The sequence below is a fragment of the Tyto alba genome, unplaced genomic scaffold (genome assembly GCF_018691265.1).
Source record: "Tyto alba isolate M040663 unplaced genomic scaffold, T.alba_DEE_v4.0 Super-Scaffold_14, whole genome shotgun sequence".
Lineage (NCBI taxonomy): Eukaryota > Metazoa > Chordata > Aves > Strigiformes > Tytonidae > Tyto > Tyto alba.
Window position 1 is genome coordinate 56,184,087 of NW_024881276.1, and position 16,149 is coordinate 56,200,235.

The following is a 16,149-nucleotide window of genomic DNA, read 5'->3' on the forward strand; positions in this document are numbered from 1 at the left end:
AACAATTTGCAACCAGGCCTTAAGCAATCCACATGAATTGAGCAACAGGTTGTTCTGCGCAGCAAGATGACTGAGGTGAAGTTTCCTGTGGACGTGTCCCCTACACCTTAGTCCTGCTCTGACGCAAGGGCGCTCCCCGCTCCCCACAGAAACGCTCTCACCCTCTCCCCCCATCCTTTCCCCATGCCTCCCCTTTTGGGGGGCAAACAGCAGCTCGTGTTTTTTGCCTGGTTGGGGGCCAGGCGCGCTGGCTGACTGGCCAGCCTTGGAGCGGGACGGGAGGCCGAGCTGAGGGCGCCTGCCCCTTCTCGCAGACACACGTTTCCTTTTTACTGCTCTCCTCGGCGCAAACCCAGCCGCTTCTTCGAAGCCTTGTAGGAATTTGGTATCTGCAAGTCTTTCTTTTCCTCCGCCTAACGGGCAACGTGTTAAGAATCTGTTAGGAGAGCAGGCAGACGGACTGACAGCGCAATCTTGTAAGCCCCACCTCATTAAGAAAATCAGCCTGTAAAGAGATGGGTGTAAAAGCCAAATTTTTTAGGGGCCGTGAGGCCGTGACACGGCTGCGGAGGCTACGCTTCAGGCATAGGTAGAGAGTAGCGTAGTAATTGCGGTTCGCCTCTCGCTGCTCGGCTCAATAAACAGTTCAGAGCCGGGACAGGAGCCGTGGTCTGGCGGCGGAAAGCAGCCGCGGCCCAGCCCGCCACCCGCCCCTCCGCCCCACGGCGCCGTCACCCGGCGGCCCCCCGGGCCTGAGCGCCATGGCGGCGCCGAGCGCTGAGGAACCGGGGCGCGGGGACTACACCTCCCAGCACGCCGCACGGCGCCGCGGCACCTGCCGGGCCCCGCCCCACCTCGCTTTGCACGCTGGGAGATGTAGTCTCGCCGGAAGGCGGGGGAGCCAGGTCTCTCCGCGGTGGCGGCTGTGTGGCCGTGACGGTTGGGCGGCCACAGCCACGGCGCTGGCGGTGGGCTGGGGCGGGACGGGGGTAGGGCCGGCCGCCGGGAGCCGCCGAGGTTACAGGCGAGCCTGCCTCGCCGCGCGTGGGCCGCTGTGTCCGCGGGCGGGCCGTCCGTCAGTCCGTCCTCCCTCCCTCCTTCTCTCCCGCTCCCGCAGCCGCCCGGGCGTGCTTCCCGCCGCTGCCGCTGCCTCAGGGAGCCGTCCCCGCGGAGGGCAGGCGGTTGGGGTGCGGGGGGCGGCCCCCGCGGCACGTCTGCCCTGGGTGGGCTCGGATGGCTTTTCCTCTCCCTCAGTCCGCCTCGCAGAGCTTGTGGCGGGAAGGGGTGGCTTGGCTCGAGGAGGAGGAGGAGGAGAAGAAGAAGAAGGAGGAGGAGGTCTCCTGTGCCCAGCGATGTAGCCCTGCAAGTAGAACGGCGGCTCGGGGAAGGCAGTTAAACTCCTCACCGGTCTGACTCCAAAGCATGGGCTAAAAACTATGTCCCTCTCTCGTGTCGAAAATCCGTGTTTCCTGCTGTTTCTGTTTGTCTTCCAAGCGATATTTATCCTGATACTGTACCGAGGTGGGCCTTCAAATGTGTTTCGTGGGTTTTCAGACTCGCATCAGATTCTGGACTACTCAAACACTCATGATGTGTATACAAACCTCAGCTTGTTTACCCAAGCTCCTAATGAAGAAACTATGCCATACTGCTCAGCGCAGTCACCAATATTTGGTAGGTATGAACCGATAGTGTTTGTCGTAACTGCTTTGGTACGTGGTAACACTGAACACTTTGTAAATGTTCTGTATTTTTCAAACTTTCCCACTTTAAAAGTGGTATACTGGTGTAATACACTGGCAGAACTTTCTTGTGTTCATTAACTTATTGGCAATATGAGGAACGGTATTTTACTGATCTAAAAAAATCCAGTATTAGGGATTTGGCTGTATAGAGACTGCAGAACAAGAGTGAAATCACTGCATGCTGTTAATGTCAACTTAGTAACACTGTATTTTTCTTGGTGGTCCTGTATAAAATGTGCCAATGATTGTACTTTGCTAACTGCATAATTTTAACCTCTGACTCACTGTAGTTCCTGGGTTCTTTGTCTCAACCTTATATCAAACCTGTAGTTCAGTATAAATTGATTAAGGTAACTGATGAAGTTGGCTTTAAATATCGTTTGTATGAGAGCATAGCTTGGCACCTTGCTCTTCATGGTGATCTTTTTTGCCTCTGATTGTTATGCGTCCTGTTGACTTAGAAACATCTTTCAACTTACAAATTAACCTGTGACCAGACTTTTATTTACACTAGGACCAAACTAGACCTGATCACAGAGACAGCATTAACCCAGCTACTGCACTACTACAACAGTTGAGAAACTAAGTAAATGGAAAGTCAAACTCATAAAGCAAGTTTGATTGGTAGTAAAGTGGTGCATCTCTGATAATAGAGAATATCTAAGTCTCACACTTAAGCAACTAGTCTTGGAGTACTACTTAGTAGTTGCCCTGCTGTTCTAGGAAAGCTGATCACATGTGGAGCACAGTAAGAGCAAATGGCTGACCCTGGTTCACAGGTGAAAGTATTGTGGAAAGCTAGTGCTGTGGTTACTCGTGTCAAGTTGCTTGCTTCTGTTCGAGAACTCTGCTGGGATGCTTTGGATGAGCCTTCTTAGACTACAGTCTTCATAACGATGCTTGTTCTTTTGGAAAGTTTTCTTCCTTCCTCTGTCACCGAAGTTAAATGAAATGCATGTAGTATATATGGTGAAATTGTAAGATAACTTTTGGTTATATGCTTCAGCATTTCTCTTGGAAACAGCTCTACCAAGGAAATACTGAAATACTGATACTACAGAGCCTTTTTGCACAGGTGCCAGTTGTAACTGTCTTAGTGCAGTCTCTATTCATCACTGGCTGCAGCCCCTCGGTTCTTTTGAGAAGTTATGATTCTGTGTTTCAGACTTAATTGTTTTATTTGAAAAAGCACAGCAGAAACGTGCCTGCACCCTCCTTGTCCCCACTAGTGATGAGAATCCACTGTCCTGAAGAAGGTCAAATAAGACAGCTTTGGTCTCAAAAAAAAAAAAAAAAAAAAAAAAAAAAGGTGCAATTCTGTGTAGCTTGCATGCAAACCATCAGATAAGCAACAATAGTGTTGTATATGGAGGAGGCAGGTTAGTTTAATTTTACTCTGCATCAGTGTTGTTAGAGCTATGAAGTCTTTTTAAGACCTTTTCTTCTGTCCATCCCTGAGAGTGCTGAGAACAGAGGGGATTGGCCTGCACGTGGTACTTCAGAGCATAAATGAAGACAATGTTAGTTATAGACAAACAGTAAGTTGACTGGGAGAAAAAAAATGAAGCAAAGTAATTGTAGAAGTTTTGCTGCATAAAAAATTAGAGCTGAGTGTATGAAGCATTGTTCTGTGAAACACATTATTTGGAGCATTGATACAGATTCAGCTTAAGGGAAATAAGCACCTTGCTACAAACCTAACTTTTACTCACTGACAGATCCCTTTAAGTATAAGAAGTAAATTACTACTCCTGGTATTACTATATGCCAGCCTTTTCTGGGTGGTGTGTCTTTTTTTACCCGAGAAATGCATGCTGCTCTGCAAGGTAGTTGCCCTTTGTTTTGTATGTGATGGGCACATATGAATATATATATAAATTCTTTACAAATGTCTTGATTGGATGTTATCATCTTATCTCATGGGACTGATCTCTCTTGGAAGTGTTATATAGGAGAGAACGATGCCTTTTAATATTAATTTCATAAACTCCATTAAATGAGATTTCAAATCAATTCTTGAGGACTCCAGTCTCCAATTCAGAGCTGGTAATAAGTCACTGTGTCCGCTCCAAAGCGTGTTAAAGTAACTGGAAGAATGCCAAATGGCTTAAATGGTTTCTGCATCAGGGCTTTCATGAAGTGCAGCACTTCTTTCACTTATATGTATAGTAGATAATTGTGATAACTGTTTGAATGTAAGGTCAGCTTCTCATCTGTCTTTTTCCTGCCTCCTGAATCTGCAGCATCTTGATTCTTCCAGGGTTGTGGAGTAAGAATTAAAGTCTTATTGCTAAACACCTCTGCCTTAGAGGAACTGGACTTGCTGATTAATGTTACTTTTTTAACACTTAGTGGTATACATTGGGCCTTTTGTGACTGACAACTTGAAAAGCATTGTACTAGATAATCAGTGGCTTCATTAATATTGTGAATAATTACTCAGGTTCCCTTAAAGGTTAAAGTTTCTACACAAATAACCAGTTGCCTCTTTCCTCTTCCTGTGTGATTTTGGAAAAAGCAAAGTGTTTATATGCTAGAGTTGTGCTTATTCGAACTTAAAAAGTAGCAGGATGTGTTGTTTCGGTTCATCTTTTCGTCTTACCAGGAAGAAGCGTAATGCTAGAAGACTCAGTTTTTTATTTTTAAAGAGGTACCTTCGTGCATGGTATGTGCTGAATGAGTTTGGACCTTGAGGACTTTAATAGTTGAAAGTTCTGTCTGTAGCTCTGCTGTTCATAACTTACTCATGCTATGGAAGATTTTTTTTTCCAAGCCCTTCTTATAGTAGTTACTCCCTTTCACCCCCCCATCTGTCATAACCTCTTCATGAGTGTGCCCATCTGTTGTGGTAATGAGTAGCTCCTGCTGCATTTCCTAATGGGTGTTCTCCTACTAGAGTTTCTTCTCTCGGATTCAAAGAGAAGTAAAAAGGTGGTAATGCTGAGATTTGTTTCCAGCTGCAGTTGAGGCAGCCTTGTATTCTGTCATTGGAAGCTGGTGCTTAAATTAAGGCTGTTGATCTGCTTTTTTTTTTTTTTTTCTTTTATTCAAACAGTGGTCGAATTATGCAAATATCACTTGTATCATTACTTAATGTAATGTTGTTACTTCATGTAACATGTGGCGCTGCACTTTCTCAGTGATATATTCATCCATACTACTGTTGCCATTTGTTTAGCTTGTGTAAGTTCTTATTCTGGTTGAACTCAGTAATTATAGCTGCTAACTCTAAATGTGTAGTAAGAAGTTTAGAAGTCATGTAGTTTCTTAAGATGGGACAGATCTGGTCAAAATAAATAGATTCCCCCGATAGTCAAATGTGTTGCCTAAAAAGTAAAGCAAACAAGGAGCATGCTGTCACTGGCACCAACTAACAGTACAGACAGGGAATTGTGAGTTTTAACCCTGTACATTAAAGTTTCATATTAATTAAACATCCTTCGTGTGATGGTACTGGCACAGAAAGATCTTAGGAGCCAGGCTACAGAGGAATTGCTTAGACAAGTCAGGGTGTTGATTCTGTACCTTGTCTGAATTGGGATCCTGTGCTTTCTATTGTATCTAAGATGGGGTTTCTCTCCTAGCCCAAAGCTGCACTCTGGCAGTTTCTTTTTTCCCTATTTGGTCCAGCCTGCAACTGCTTCGTTCACATTTGGGATTTCATTGGATTACAGTGCATTAGCCTTTTGTTAGTTGAGCAGGAAGGAGACCTGAGAGCCAGAATTTAGCTCGTAGCCAAGGAGCGTAGGACAGCCAGAGGTTTTGGGGATATAAGACACAGAGTAACTTCTTTTTTCTGTGTTTCCTTGGCATATACTGGATTGAGTTTCTGAGCTGAGTTGTTTGAGGTATGGAGCCAGGCAGCTTGGGAGAACATGACAGCCTGAAAAAGGTGCAAAATGCAGGTATTACCCTCATGAATCATATGCTTGGGTAAGGAAGGAGACATCAGAAGTGGAACTATTGTATGTTATCTTATTCATATACTTATGTCCAAATTTAGAATTCTTTTTTTTTGGGAATTTAAGGATTATTGCTACAGAATCTTACTCTGCAATACAAAAAGCCCCAATTGTATTATAGAAAACAAAACCCTGCTTTTGTGAGAGAACAAAAGGGATTAATTCCCTTTCTTATATTTTCCTTGGAGCAATGATCTGTAGTTGAAATCCAATCTGAATATAACATTTCTTTAGCAAGCTCCAGTTATCATCAAATCAGTGGTTAATGGTGCTTTAGTTAAAAGATCTGATCATCAGAGAGTTCATAAATCTTAAAAGCAACATAAACTACAGGTTAAAAACAATGTTGGACTGAAACGTGGTGGTCTTGGAGGCAGAAAAGGAAACTGTCTGCGTAGAAGTAGGTAATAACTTCATAAAATCTTAACTGTAAATGTGACCTAGATTTATGGGCCCATAGCATGATTCTCTGAAGAACTACTCTTCTGTTTCGGGTACAAAGGTATTATGACAATGTTCTCCAGTTTCCTACAGAGGGTAATGCTTTGACTGCATCAAATTCCCCCTGCATTTTAGATACTTAGGGAAGGACTGAAAAGTGATACTTAAGTCAGCTATTGCAAGATCTTGCTGACAAGAAAAATTCAGGTTTTCTGTTTCAAAACAAACAAAACCCAACCAACAAAAACCATGAAGTGGGATTCACAGTGGCTAGACCTTTTTGACAGCATGAGGGATGGGATCAGTGGCTGTTCAGACTGGCCTTCAAGAAATGCAGTTACGTGAGCTCCTTGAGGAAGAAAAGGAGACACTTATCAAGTATAGCTTTGCCCATCAGAAGTGTGAATTATACCACCTTCCCCATACTAGCAAAATGTTTCCGAGTTCTGAATGGACAGCTTGAATCTTATGCCAAATTTAGTCCTTAAGCCTTGTTAGTGCTCAAAAAAAAAACCCCAAAGCAAACCCAGGAAAGTAGTGGAGGGATGTTGCTTCCTTCTGTGTCAGTTAAACAGGATGTGGGTGAGCGCAGGCTCAGTTTTTTTTCGTTAGAATTGTAGCAGAGACTTGAATGTAGGATGAGCTGGAAGAAGTATCTTTTGGACTCACCTGCTTAAATACTTAATTAGACGTAAGACACACCCGTACCTTTCTCTGCTCCAATGAAAGCTACTGAACACCTGGCCTAAAGACGTGCTCTTTCAGGTTTCATTATCAGAAGTTTTTTGAGAGAATAATTTATTTCAGAGGTTCAAGAGGGAGTCTGACTTACAAGATACTATGGCTGTCTTAAAGCAAGTTTTCAGTATTAAATATGAGCTTGGAAGGAAAAGAAAATCTTATTTATAGCTATTTAAAAACCAAAATCAAACCCCAAAACTTGCCTCGCAGGCTTCTGGTGCAAAAAAATACATTGTCTTTGGGTAGCATGGCCTGCAGAGAATTGTTGGTCCTACTGAAAACTGTCATTTGAAATCGTTAAGTTTTAATTGTGATTTAGGTGAAGGTTTCTTCCAAGTTCAGTTAAGTAATAGTTTTTTAATCTTGTTCTGCATTTGTGCTTTATTTTCTTAGAAGTTGACAGTGGCTGGAAACATTAGGACACACTGACTTGTGTATAAATATAACACTTCTGCTAGTTCTGGAGCCTTTTCTCACTACCCAGAAGGACAGGCATTTAAATATAGAATTTGTTTATTCGTATTGTAACCATATGAGACTTGTGTTAAAATGGTGATTGACGCTTCATATTGATTCTTTCTTAGCTGTGACTTGTCAAGCTTTTTGCTACCTGAAGAATGGAACAATTCATATAAAAATGCAGATTATGTTTTTTTTTTTTTTTAATTAGGTAAAAACTGGTGAACATATCCAGTATGTTTTCTATTTAAAATTGAGGTGCTGAGTAGAGGAGCTGTCGTATGTAGTTTCTTTTGCTACCCTGCGCCTCTTCCTGAAAATGTAACATCTCTTCCTTCTCGGTTCTGTTCTTCTCCCCAGAAGTACTGCCAGCTTATCACAGTGTACATAATGAAATAATACAGCAAATACAGCCCTAGTGGCATGTGATTATTACATCAAGTTGAACTTGAAATTTTTTAAGATAAAGCGAACATTTCCTAAAGTGTTTGTATTCATGCAGGCTTTAAACTGTTTTTCCCCCAACCAGCTGAATATCCTAAGGGACATCTTTGTCCTTGAATCTCCCCTGAAAGAGGCTTAGAGACTTTATCCATACGGGTAGCAAGAGCAAGTACAATACAGAAGGCTTGCTTGTGTAGCAGGGAGCCGATACCAGGAAAAGCAAGCTGTGCAGGAGCCTGTGAGGCTTGCTGGCTCTGCGGGGACTCGGGATGCCTCTGGCAGATCGCCTGCCATCCCCTTGGTGTGGAGCCGTGGGAGGTGACCAGCAGGTAGTGGTGGAATTCCTGATGTGGGCACGTCTGTGCAGCGCTGTGAAGTGTTCCGTGGCAGGGCTGGGGTCCAAAAGTAGTAAACACAGGTAGCTGGATCTGATAGGTTTGAAAGAAGGTTGAGAAACATCACTGATCTTGCTTTGTGGTTTTTTTATTTTTCCTGTTCTCTCCTTACAGTTGGTCCGTTAACCATCACCTTCAGGGTGCTCCGTAGTGAAAGAATGATCATCAAAAAAAATCCTTTTGTTCAGTCTGGTGGCCGGTACAGGCCACCTCACTGCTTGGCCCGCTACAAATCAGCCATCCTCGTAGCCTACAGGAACCAGGAGAAGTACCTTCACCAGCTCCTCTACTACATTCATCCCTTCTTGCAGCGCCAACAGCTCAGTTACAGTATCTACTTGATTCAGCAGGTAAATCGAAATCAGAGGTGTCTGGTGGTGTAGCTGAGCCTCCCAGTTAAGGGTTAGGTTCCGAACAAGAGATGTGAATCTTCATTCTAATGTGGAAGTACCATTTTATGCATGGGTCTGAGAGTAGGTCAGTTACACGCTGGCCCATCTCCATGACCGCTAATGGCTGAAATAACATAGCACTTGTGAAGATTATTATTCTGCTATTGATTAGTTCTGCTTTTTTTTTTTTTTTTTTCTTTTAGAGGAAGAAAGTTGTCATTAAGTGGTAAGCCGTATTTTTAGCTGTTCAGGAGTTGAAGATGGTTTGTCTGTAGCTTATCAGTGTGGTTACCAAGAAAAACTGTAGGGGCTAAATGCTAAAGTGGGGTTGGATAGTTTTAGCCTGTATCAAATAAAAACATCTGGCTTGACCCTGCTGTGGGGCAGCCAATGCGGGTCAAACAGTCATTTGTAACTGACATGGATTGGTGTCACAAAAGATAAGTGGGGAGAGAGCAACTTCTGGATTCATTAATTTAGTGAAAACTGATTGTTGATTGTTGGGGAGAAGAAGCTTTTTTGTTTGACCAAGATCTTTTTTCTCATTTCTAAGCTTTTTGATAAGCAGTAGTCAGGACAAAATTGTTGATGTGCAGATCTACACTTGAGGATTGACTTACTGGTCTCTTAAGCCAGCTGTCTTCAGGTGCTGACAGTATATAGCCCCTGACACAGCAAAGCTTACAATTGGTCAGAATATTGTGAAGAGAATGGGTGAAATTTTCAGAGGCTGGGGCATGAAATTTGCAGCTAGTATTGATTCATTCCAGTGTCATTCAACCAAACAAGGGCTTTTTAATAACAGAAATTTGAAATGAGTTATCTTCTTTGTTGTTTTGGTGAAGAAATGTTAGGTTTTCTTTTCCAGGTAGGGAATGGTACATTTAACCGAGCAAAGCTGCTTAATGTTGGTGTCCGGGAAGCCCTGAAGGACGAAGACTGGGACTGCCTTCTCCTGCATGATGTGGACCTAGTACCTGAGAACGATTATAATCTCTATGTTTGCGATGAATACTATCCCAAGCATATGGCTAGTGCCATGGATAAGTTTCAGTACACGTATGTGCCTCCATTTGATTTGAATGTATGTATCCTAATTGGTTCCATTTTTGCATAGAAAGTATGAATGGGGACAGTGAAAGACAGAACCTTTAGGAGGTTCTCTGTTGGTTAGTTTTGCAGTAGTGATTTCCCCAGGAAAAGGTATTCTTGACCTATTGTCCTGGTTTTTGCTGGGATAGACTTCATCTTCTTCCGAGTAGCTGGTACAGTGTTGTGGTTTGGATTCAGTGTGAGAATAATGTTGATAACACACTGATGTTTTAGTTGTTGCTAGGTAGGGCTTATCCTAAGTCAAGGATTTTTCAGTTTCCTGTTCTCTGCCTGCAAGCGGGTGCACAAGAAGCTGGGAGGGGGCACGGCCAGGAGAGCTGACCCAAACTAGCCAAAGGGATATTCCATATCACAGAATGTCATGCCCAGTATATAAACTGGGGGGAGTGGGCCGGGAGGGGCAGATCAGTGCTCGGGCATCAGTCAGAGGGAGGTGAGCAGTTGCGTTGTGCATCACTTGTCTTTTCCTGGGTTTTCTTTCTCTCTCTTGTTGTTATAGTCCCTTCCAGTACAATTAATATTATTATATATTTTATTTTATTTCAGTTATTAATATGGTCTTATCTCAACCTGCAAGTTGTACTTGTACTTTTTTTTGATTCTCTTCCCCATCCCAGTGGGAGGGGGAAGGAGGAGTGAGCGAGCGGCTGTGGGGTGCTTAGTTGCTGGCTGGGGTTAAGCCGTAACACCGAAGCGTGCAATCTTCAACAGTTCCCTGTTCCACTGTTAGCTCAGCTTGGCAGATGACTGGCAGATGTATGTTTGCCTTTCCTTCCAGATTAGAAGTATAGGGTGGGGGGGTGGGGATTACTGGATCATGTGGAAGATGCGTGATAGGATGCAAGTATTCTGAACTGACCCAAGATGTGAATTTCAAAACCAGCTTTACTTTGGTCTGCTGGGGTGAAGGCGGGGGGAATGGAACATGATGGGAATTACATGGGGTTTGCTATTTTGGGTTTTGGCATTGCAATGGCAGTGTCTGTAAGGAGTGCAATTCATATGTGGGACTTGGATCATGTTAGTTTGTGGAGTATTGGTATTAGCCTCCAATATTGATTTTTTTTTTTTTCTTTTTTTCTTTTAGTCTGCCGTACAAGTCCTTTTTTGGGGGTGTATCTGCTCTGACTCCAGAACATTACATGAAGATAAACGGGTTTCCAAACACATACTGGGGCAGTGGTGGTGAAAACGATGACATTGCTACAAGGTACTAATGCACAGGGCAGGCTTAAAATAGAACCAAGCTGACTAGTGAAACATGTAGCATTACCCTAAGAAAGGAACTAAGATGTTGTTCCTTAACGTGCTCACAGTATCATTGTAACCCAAAATGCTGTTGGCATTGGGAATGGTTAATGTCAGAAGATGCTCAGAATCTATGAACCCGATTACTGTGTGCTGAGAGGACAAAGCTTTCCTCAGACTCTGGAGGGCAGAATGTTATTTCACATCCTTGTGCCTTCAGCCGCTCCGGAGTGCATCCAAGGGGTTATAACCACCAGTAGTTGACAAGTGACTTCACTGACATTAACAGCCCTAAGGGAAGGAAGGAATCTGCAAGCTTGATGAATAAGAAAACCAAGGAGGCACTTAGGAAATCTCAGACAGTTGGCAATTTCAAGTTATTTTACCTAATCACCGATACTTGGAATTAAGGAACACAAGGAATTCTAAACTTCTGTCTTCAGTGCTGGGTGATGGAGAAGCCAGTGAATAACTGTGAGTCAGTGACAGCAAGATCTGTTTTTTTCTTGTACATTAGTTGCCATGGCAGCAGCATGCTATAGAACTGAATACAATGAGTTTAGTTCCAGGTACTCTGCCTAATGCGAATTCCTCAAGTACGAAATCATGGCTTCTTTATTCAGCTTTGTAGTTGTACTGTGCACCTTCATCATCCTACACTGAGGAAGGCTCATGGGCAGTTTATAAAACTAAACTGACAATAAAGCCCTCGTGTGTTTTTTGGTCTTTCATAGTGTGACAAGTTACACAGTTTTGGTGGAATGTTCTGTTCGAGGACTATAGGAGTTTCTACAAAGCAGTATTCTTCTGAGAATTGAAAATCAGATTTTCTAACATAGAATTCCTCCTTTTCCTTTCAGAAAAAGCTAACTAAAAGGGTGTGTGATTGTTTAGATTTAGCATTTACTAAAGGAATGGAATGCCAGGAAAAAAGATCTTTACATCAAACACTACAATGCTGGGTCTATTCAGCTGTTCTTAGTACAGCTTGGGCAACTAATGTGGTTTCCAGTACCCATGGTAGAGAGACATGCCAGTTATGCATAGGAGTGCAATTCCTTAACAGAAATCTCTTAAGGCAAGTAGGTTATGTAAATCCTAAAATAGCCCTTTCTTGAAGGGAAGTAAATCGTGTGCTGTATCTCTGAAAACCTATACTAATGATTAGCAATATTCTCGCCCCTAGGTCCATGGAGGCCATGGACAATGCCTGTAGTGATTTATTCACATACTGAAGTTTCAGCCTGCAGAAGTTAGGAATGAGCTGGCTTGATGCACCTACTGGGATTTGTATTTTAGGACATGCTCAAGCACTTATCATGTAGCAACAAAATTAATTAGTATTTGAAATTGCATATTGAAACGTCAAAAAGGTATAAAGGCTTTTGCTGAGATACTGCTTATTAAAGCAGAGTTAGTGAAAAAAAAACATGCTGGCTGCTACTTATAGTTGGCAGACTGCAGTAGTCTATACTATTAGTCCTAGCAAACACCAGGATCTACCTTTTATTAGAAGAAAACACTAATTGGAACCAGGTACGTGTTGACATTATCAAATACAGGAAAGTCTGTTGGGTGGTCCTTATCAGTAAATTAATGTATTAACCGTTTCATAGTACGGTTTTAATTTAATCTTGCAATGCAGAAACTATAACAGCAAAGTTAGTTTAGTGTTCTTGCTCTTTCTCATCTTTTTGATTGAACATGCAGTAAGCCTATGTTCAAAAAACAAGAAACCTTGTCTACAACTCAGTCTGAAATAATAGCATGTCATACTGTCAATGAAGTGTTGTCATCATTCCATGGCTCCAGACTAACAAATATTTTCAGTTCTGTAGCCTCTTTCAGCTTGATAACATTAGTGCTTGAGTGCAGCTTGAGGCTGTATCAGATCTCAACAGAAGGCAATCAGATGTTGCAAACATGCCAGTTAAATCATCTCAGATGAGCAAACATTCATTCTTACAGTCACAGGCCTTTTCTCCAAGAGCTGCCCTGTGATAACAGAGGTTTGCAAGGCCTACTACTATTACATGCACTTTTTATCGGTAAACTAACATAGATGCCATCAGTAATGGCTTGCTTGAAAATCACCCAAAATGCTGGTTTTAGGAGCCCTGGTTCTGGAATCCTGAGCCTGCAGTTCACTGTTTTCCTTCTCTAACTGTCCTGCAGCTGAACAGCTCACATTTGTTTGTCTGGTGCCTGTATTTATCACTAATCTTTTATGAAGCCAGTTCTCTAATCAGGCCATTTGAATGAATGGGACTTCTCAAAGAACAGAGGGGCTTAATCTGGATCTGAAACTGAGCACTGGCTTCCTTTCAGAAACTGCAATTTGTTTGTTTGGGATTTTTTTTGAAATTTAGGTGGAGGACCTCAAGGCAGGAAAAGCTCTGTTCTTACAAGAAAGCAAGAGTAATACTCAACTGTCCGATTCATGGGAATTGCTCTTGAATGCTCTGTATGCTGTTCATCCCCTGCTTGCTGTAACGCTCATTGTACCCTGTGGAAGCACACTGCAGCTGGGAGCTTTTTAGCCCGAGCCTGGTTAGAAACTACTAGAGAAGATAATGCAGCACTGATGATAAACCTGCTCCCTTCTGCATTTTGCTTTGACTGCATTAACACTGAAAATCATCTCTGACTTTGAACTTTCCTATAACTAAGCCTATAACTGGCATCTTTATGCCTAAGCAAACATTTTGTCTCTTGCTTTAAAGGATTCAGTTAGCAGGGATGAAAATAGTCCGGACATCACCTCACCTTGGACGCTACAAAGTGATGGACTACAGTGGAGAAAGAGAGACACAAGACCCTTGGAGAAGGTAACTGGGGGTGGGGGAGTGAGGAGGCTATTCTTTGTCTTGTGACAGGGTGACTGTTACCATCATCTTCCTCAGAAACAGGCAGACAGTATATCTAATGCTGCTGCTTTTCTGCTTTAATGTGGCTATTTAAAGAAGGCTCCCAGTCAGTTTGAGCTGAATCATTCTGCTCCCGTCTCTGCCTTTGAAGGTTTTCTTCTAGTTTCCTACTGTTAAGGACATGTGCCAGCTGGGAAGCTAACACATATCACACTTGAACATCACATTATTCAGGGAATAAAACTTTTTTACAAATGCTGTCTTGTAAATAGGGAGTGTTCAGTGTGAAGAGGCACTTTGTTACACCTTCCCTATAATAAAAACTTGCTCCTCAATCTGTGTGGATTTACAGTGTGCCACTGAAATACCAGAAAGCAGTATTCCAGTTTGAAGATATGAGGAAGGTGCTATGAGAGACCTTAGCAAAGAGTCAGTTTTATAGAAAAGAGCTAGAGGAGGGCACTGGGTCAAGGGTGGCAGAGGCTTCTCATACCAACAGTGCAGTCTTCTCTCTAGCATCTCAAAACTCAGGTTTCCATAACAACCCTTTCTTAAAACCTACCTACACCACTGCTGCAAGCCTCTGTTACACTCCCAGGCCTCTCTCAGCTGCTGCCAGTTCCTCTGTTTTCTGCAGACTGTAGTTGCCATCTTGCTGGTCTCTCCCTCAGTTCCAGTCCAAATTGTCTTCTGTGTTTAGAGTAGTCAGTGTAAATTTACTCTAATTGGTTTAGGCTTATAAAATGCCTGCTCTCTAGTCTTTGTTGTGAGAAGAATTTTCTTGGGGCTTTTCTGCTAGCAGCTTTTACCTGCAAAGCCCTTGCCCCCTTGGGAAGACTGTTTCTTCTGCAGCTTCAGCTACAAATGTCACCTTTCTTCTCCTAACTGCAGGTATTCTTCCTTCTTCAGGCCTCCTTCCCGACACAACACCAGAAAAACATGGAAAGATGATGGAATGAATTCATTAGAGTTCAAGCTCCTTTCCAGGACAAAGCATCCTCTTTATACCAACATCACTGTGGACATTGGATATGTTCCCCCATTTTCTTAAGAGAATGAAAACAAAACCAGAGTTTGGGCTCAGCATGGCAGCATGCATATGGGCATTCAGCCTCTACCTCCTGCTGTGGTGTGGAGTTAGCACCACCTGAGACTAATTCCTATGTCTTTCATGCATTTCACTTTTTTCCTGTTTAAGATTTAGAAGAAAAGGCTTCAGGAATAGGGTAGGATAGCTAATAAATAGGGTGGGGGGTTACTGTAAAATTAACTCCTGAGCTCAGCCTACCTCCCAGCCCTTGGGGATCAAGGTCTCCTTGAGAGTAAGCTGACCCAAATTTCCTGGAACCTCTGTTCCATAGGTGGATAGCTCTGGCCTGCTTTGTACTTAAGCGTTAATTAGGATACAAGCCATTCTGTCAGACAGGCCCCTGAAGTGCTGTATTTTGAGAAAGTATTCAAGCCTGTTGCAGTTCTGTATCTTTTGTGGATTTGAATACAATAAATTGAGTTATGTGTTTGGGTTAAGATTTTCTAGAATATTTAATAAGAGCATAATAAAGGAGAAAGTTGCCCTGAAACTAGAGAAAACCAGAGCTTAAGTCCTTGGGTTTTTTCTGGCCTGATCCAGCAGTATTGAAATGTTTTTATGGTGTAATTCAGGCTTTGTCACCTAGTCTAACCTCCTGCTCAGAGTAGGGAAATTCATCTAGTATTTCAGCTGTCGCACAAACATTAATTATCTTTCAAGGTTGAACTATCTGCAACATAAAATACTTCTGAGAAATTAAATACGAGAGGCAAAACTAAGTCAAACATGTCAACAGTGGAGCCGTGACCCTGGCAGGAATGCGTTTGTGCTTACCTGACTGAGATTGACAGAGCCTGCCCCTGACCTTATGCTGCCTACCAGGTCCAATTATTTCCCAAGCCTGACACAGGGTAATTTTGCTTGTTACTTGTAGATACTAAAATTCTCTGTTCACTGAAGAGCTGCATCTATCCCACTACCACATACAAACTTACATAAAGCTTCAGTCTTCTCTACAGGTAGAATAATGTGTCAACCACCTATAGAATCATTCTTCAGTATTACAGTAAGCAGAAGTTGCTTTTTGTCATGTAATTCTTAGTATATTGTGTACTATAAGAAACTCTCCCAAGCCTGGCTTCACATCTACCTGCAAGGGATGCATATCCAGCAAGCAGGTAGAAGGACAGTTAGGTATAAAGCAGTAAAAAAAGTTCTCTGATCAAGATTTTTGCAGAAATCCTGTAGCATAAGTGGAACAGTTATCCATCCACAGACTTTTACCAGTCTTCTAAAACAAGAATGTATACAA

The 16,149-nt window shown here is 42.6% G+C and overlaps 1 protein-coding gene across 2 annotated transcripts; it reads left to right on the forward strand.

The window, feature by feature from the left end:
* Window positions 1-900: 900 nt before the first annotated feature.
* Window positions 901-15,334, forward strand: LOC104362124 (beta-1,4-galactosyltransferase 3-like). Of its 2 annotated transcripts, none has more exons than XM_033005328.2 (6): window positions 901-1,674; window positions 8,302-8,537; window positions 9,448-9,638; window positions 10,780-10,902; window positions 13,664-13,768; window positions 14,699-15,334. In XM_033005328.2, the coding sequence occupies exons 1-6, from the start codon at window positions 1,437-1,439 to the stop codon at window positions 14,856-14,858; spliced, it is 1,053 nt and encodes a 350-aa protein (XP_032861219.2). In that variant the 5' UTR covers window positions 901-1,436; the 3' UTR covers window positions 14,859-15,334. The 2 variants fall into 2 exon arrangements, with proteins under 2 accessions (XP_032861219.2, XP_032861220.2); XM_033005329.2 differs by having other exon boundaries at window positions 14,717-15,334.
* Window positions 15,335-16,149: the final 815 nt, after the last annotated feature.

What these genes read in the sequence shown, in the direction of transcription:
- LOC104362124 (XM_033005328.2), top strand. Translation starts at nt 1,437, where the DNA reads ATGTCCCTCTCTCGTGTCGAAAATCCGTGTTTCCTGCTGTTTCTGTTT. An exon ending in GTATCTACTTGATTCAGCAG is followed by an intron (nt 8,538 to 9,447) that starts GTAAATCGAAAT and finishes TTTCTTTTCCAG; the next exon opens with GTAGGGAATGGTACATTTAA. An exon ending in AACGATGACATTGCTACAAG is followed by an intron (nt 10,903 to 13,663) that starts GTACTAATGCAC and finishes CTTGCTTTAAAG; the next exon opens with GATTCAGTTAGCAGGGATGA.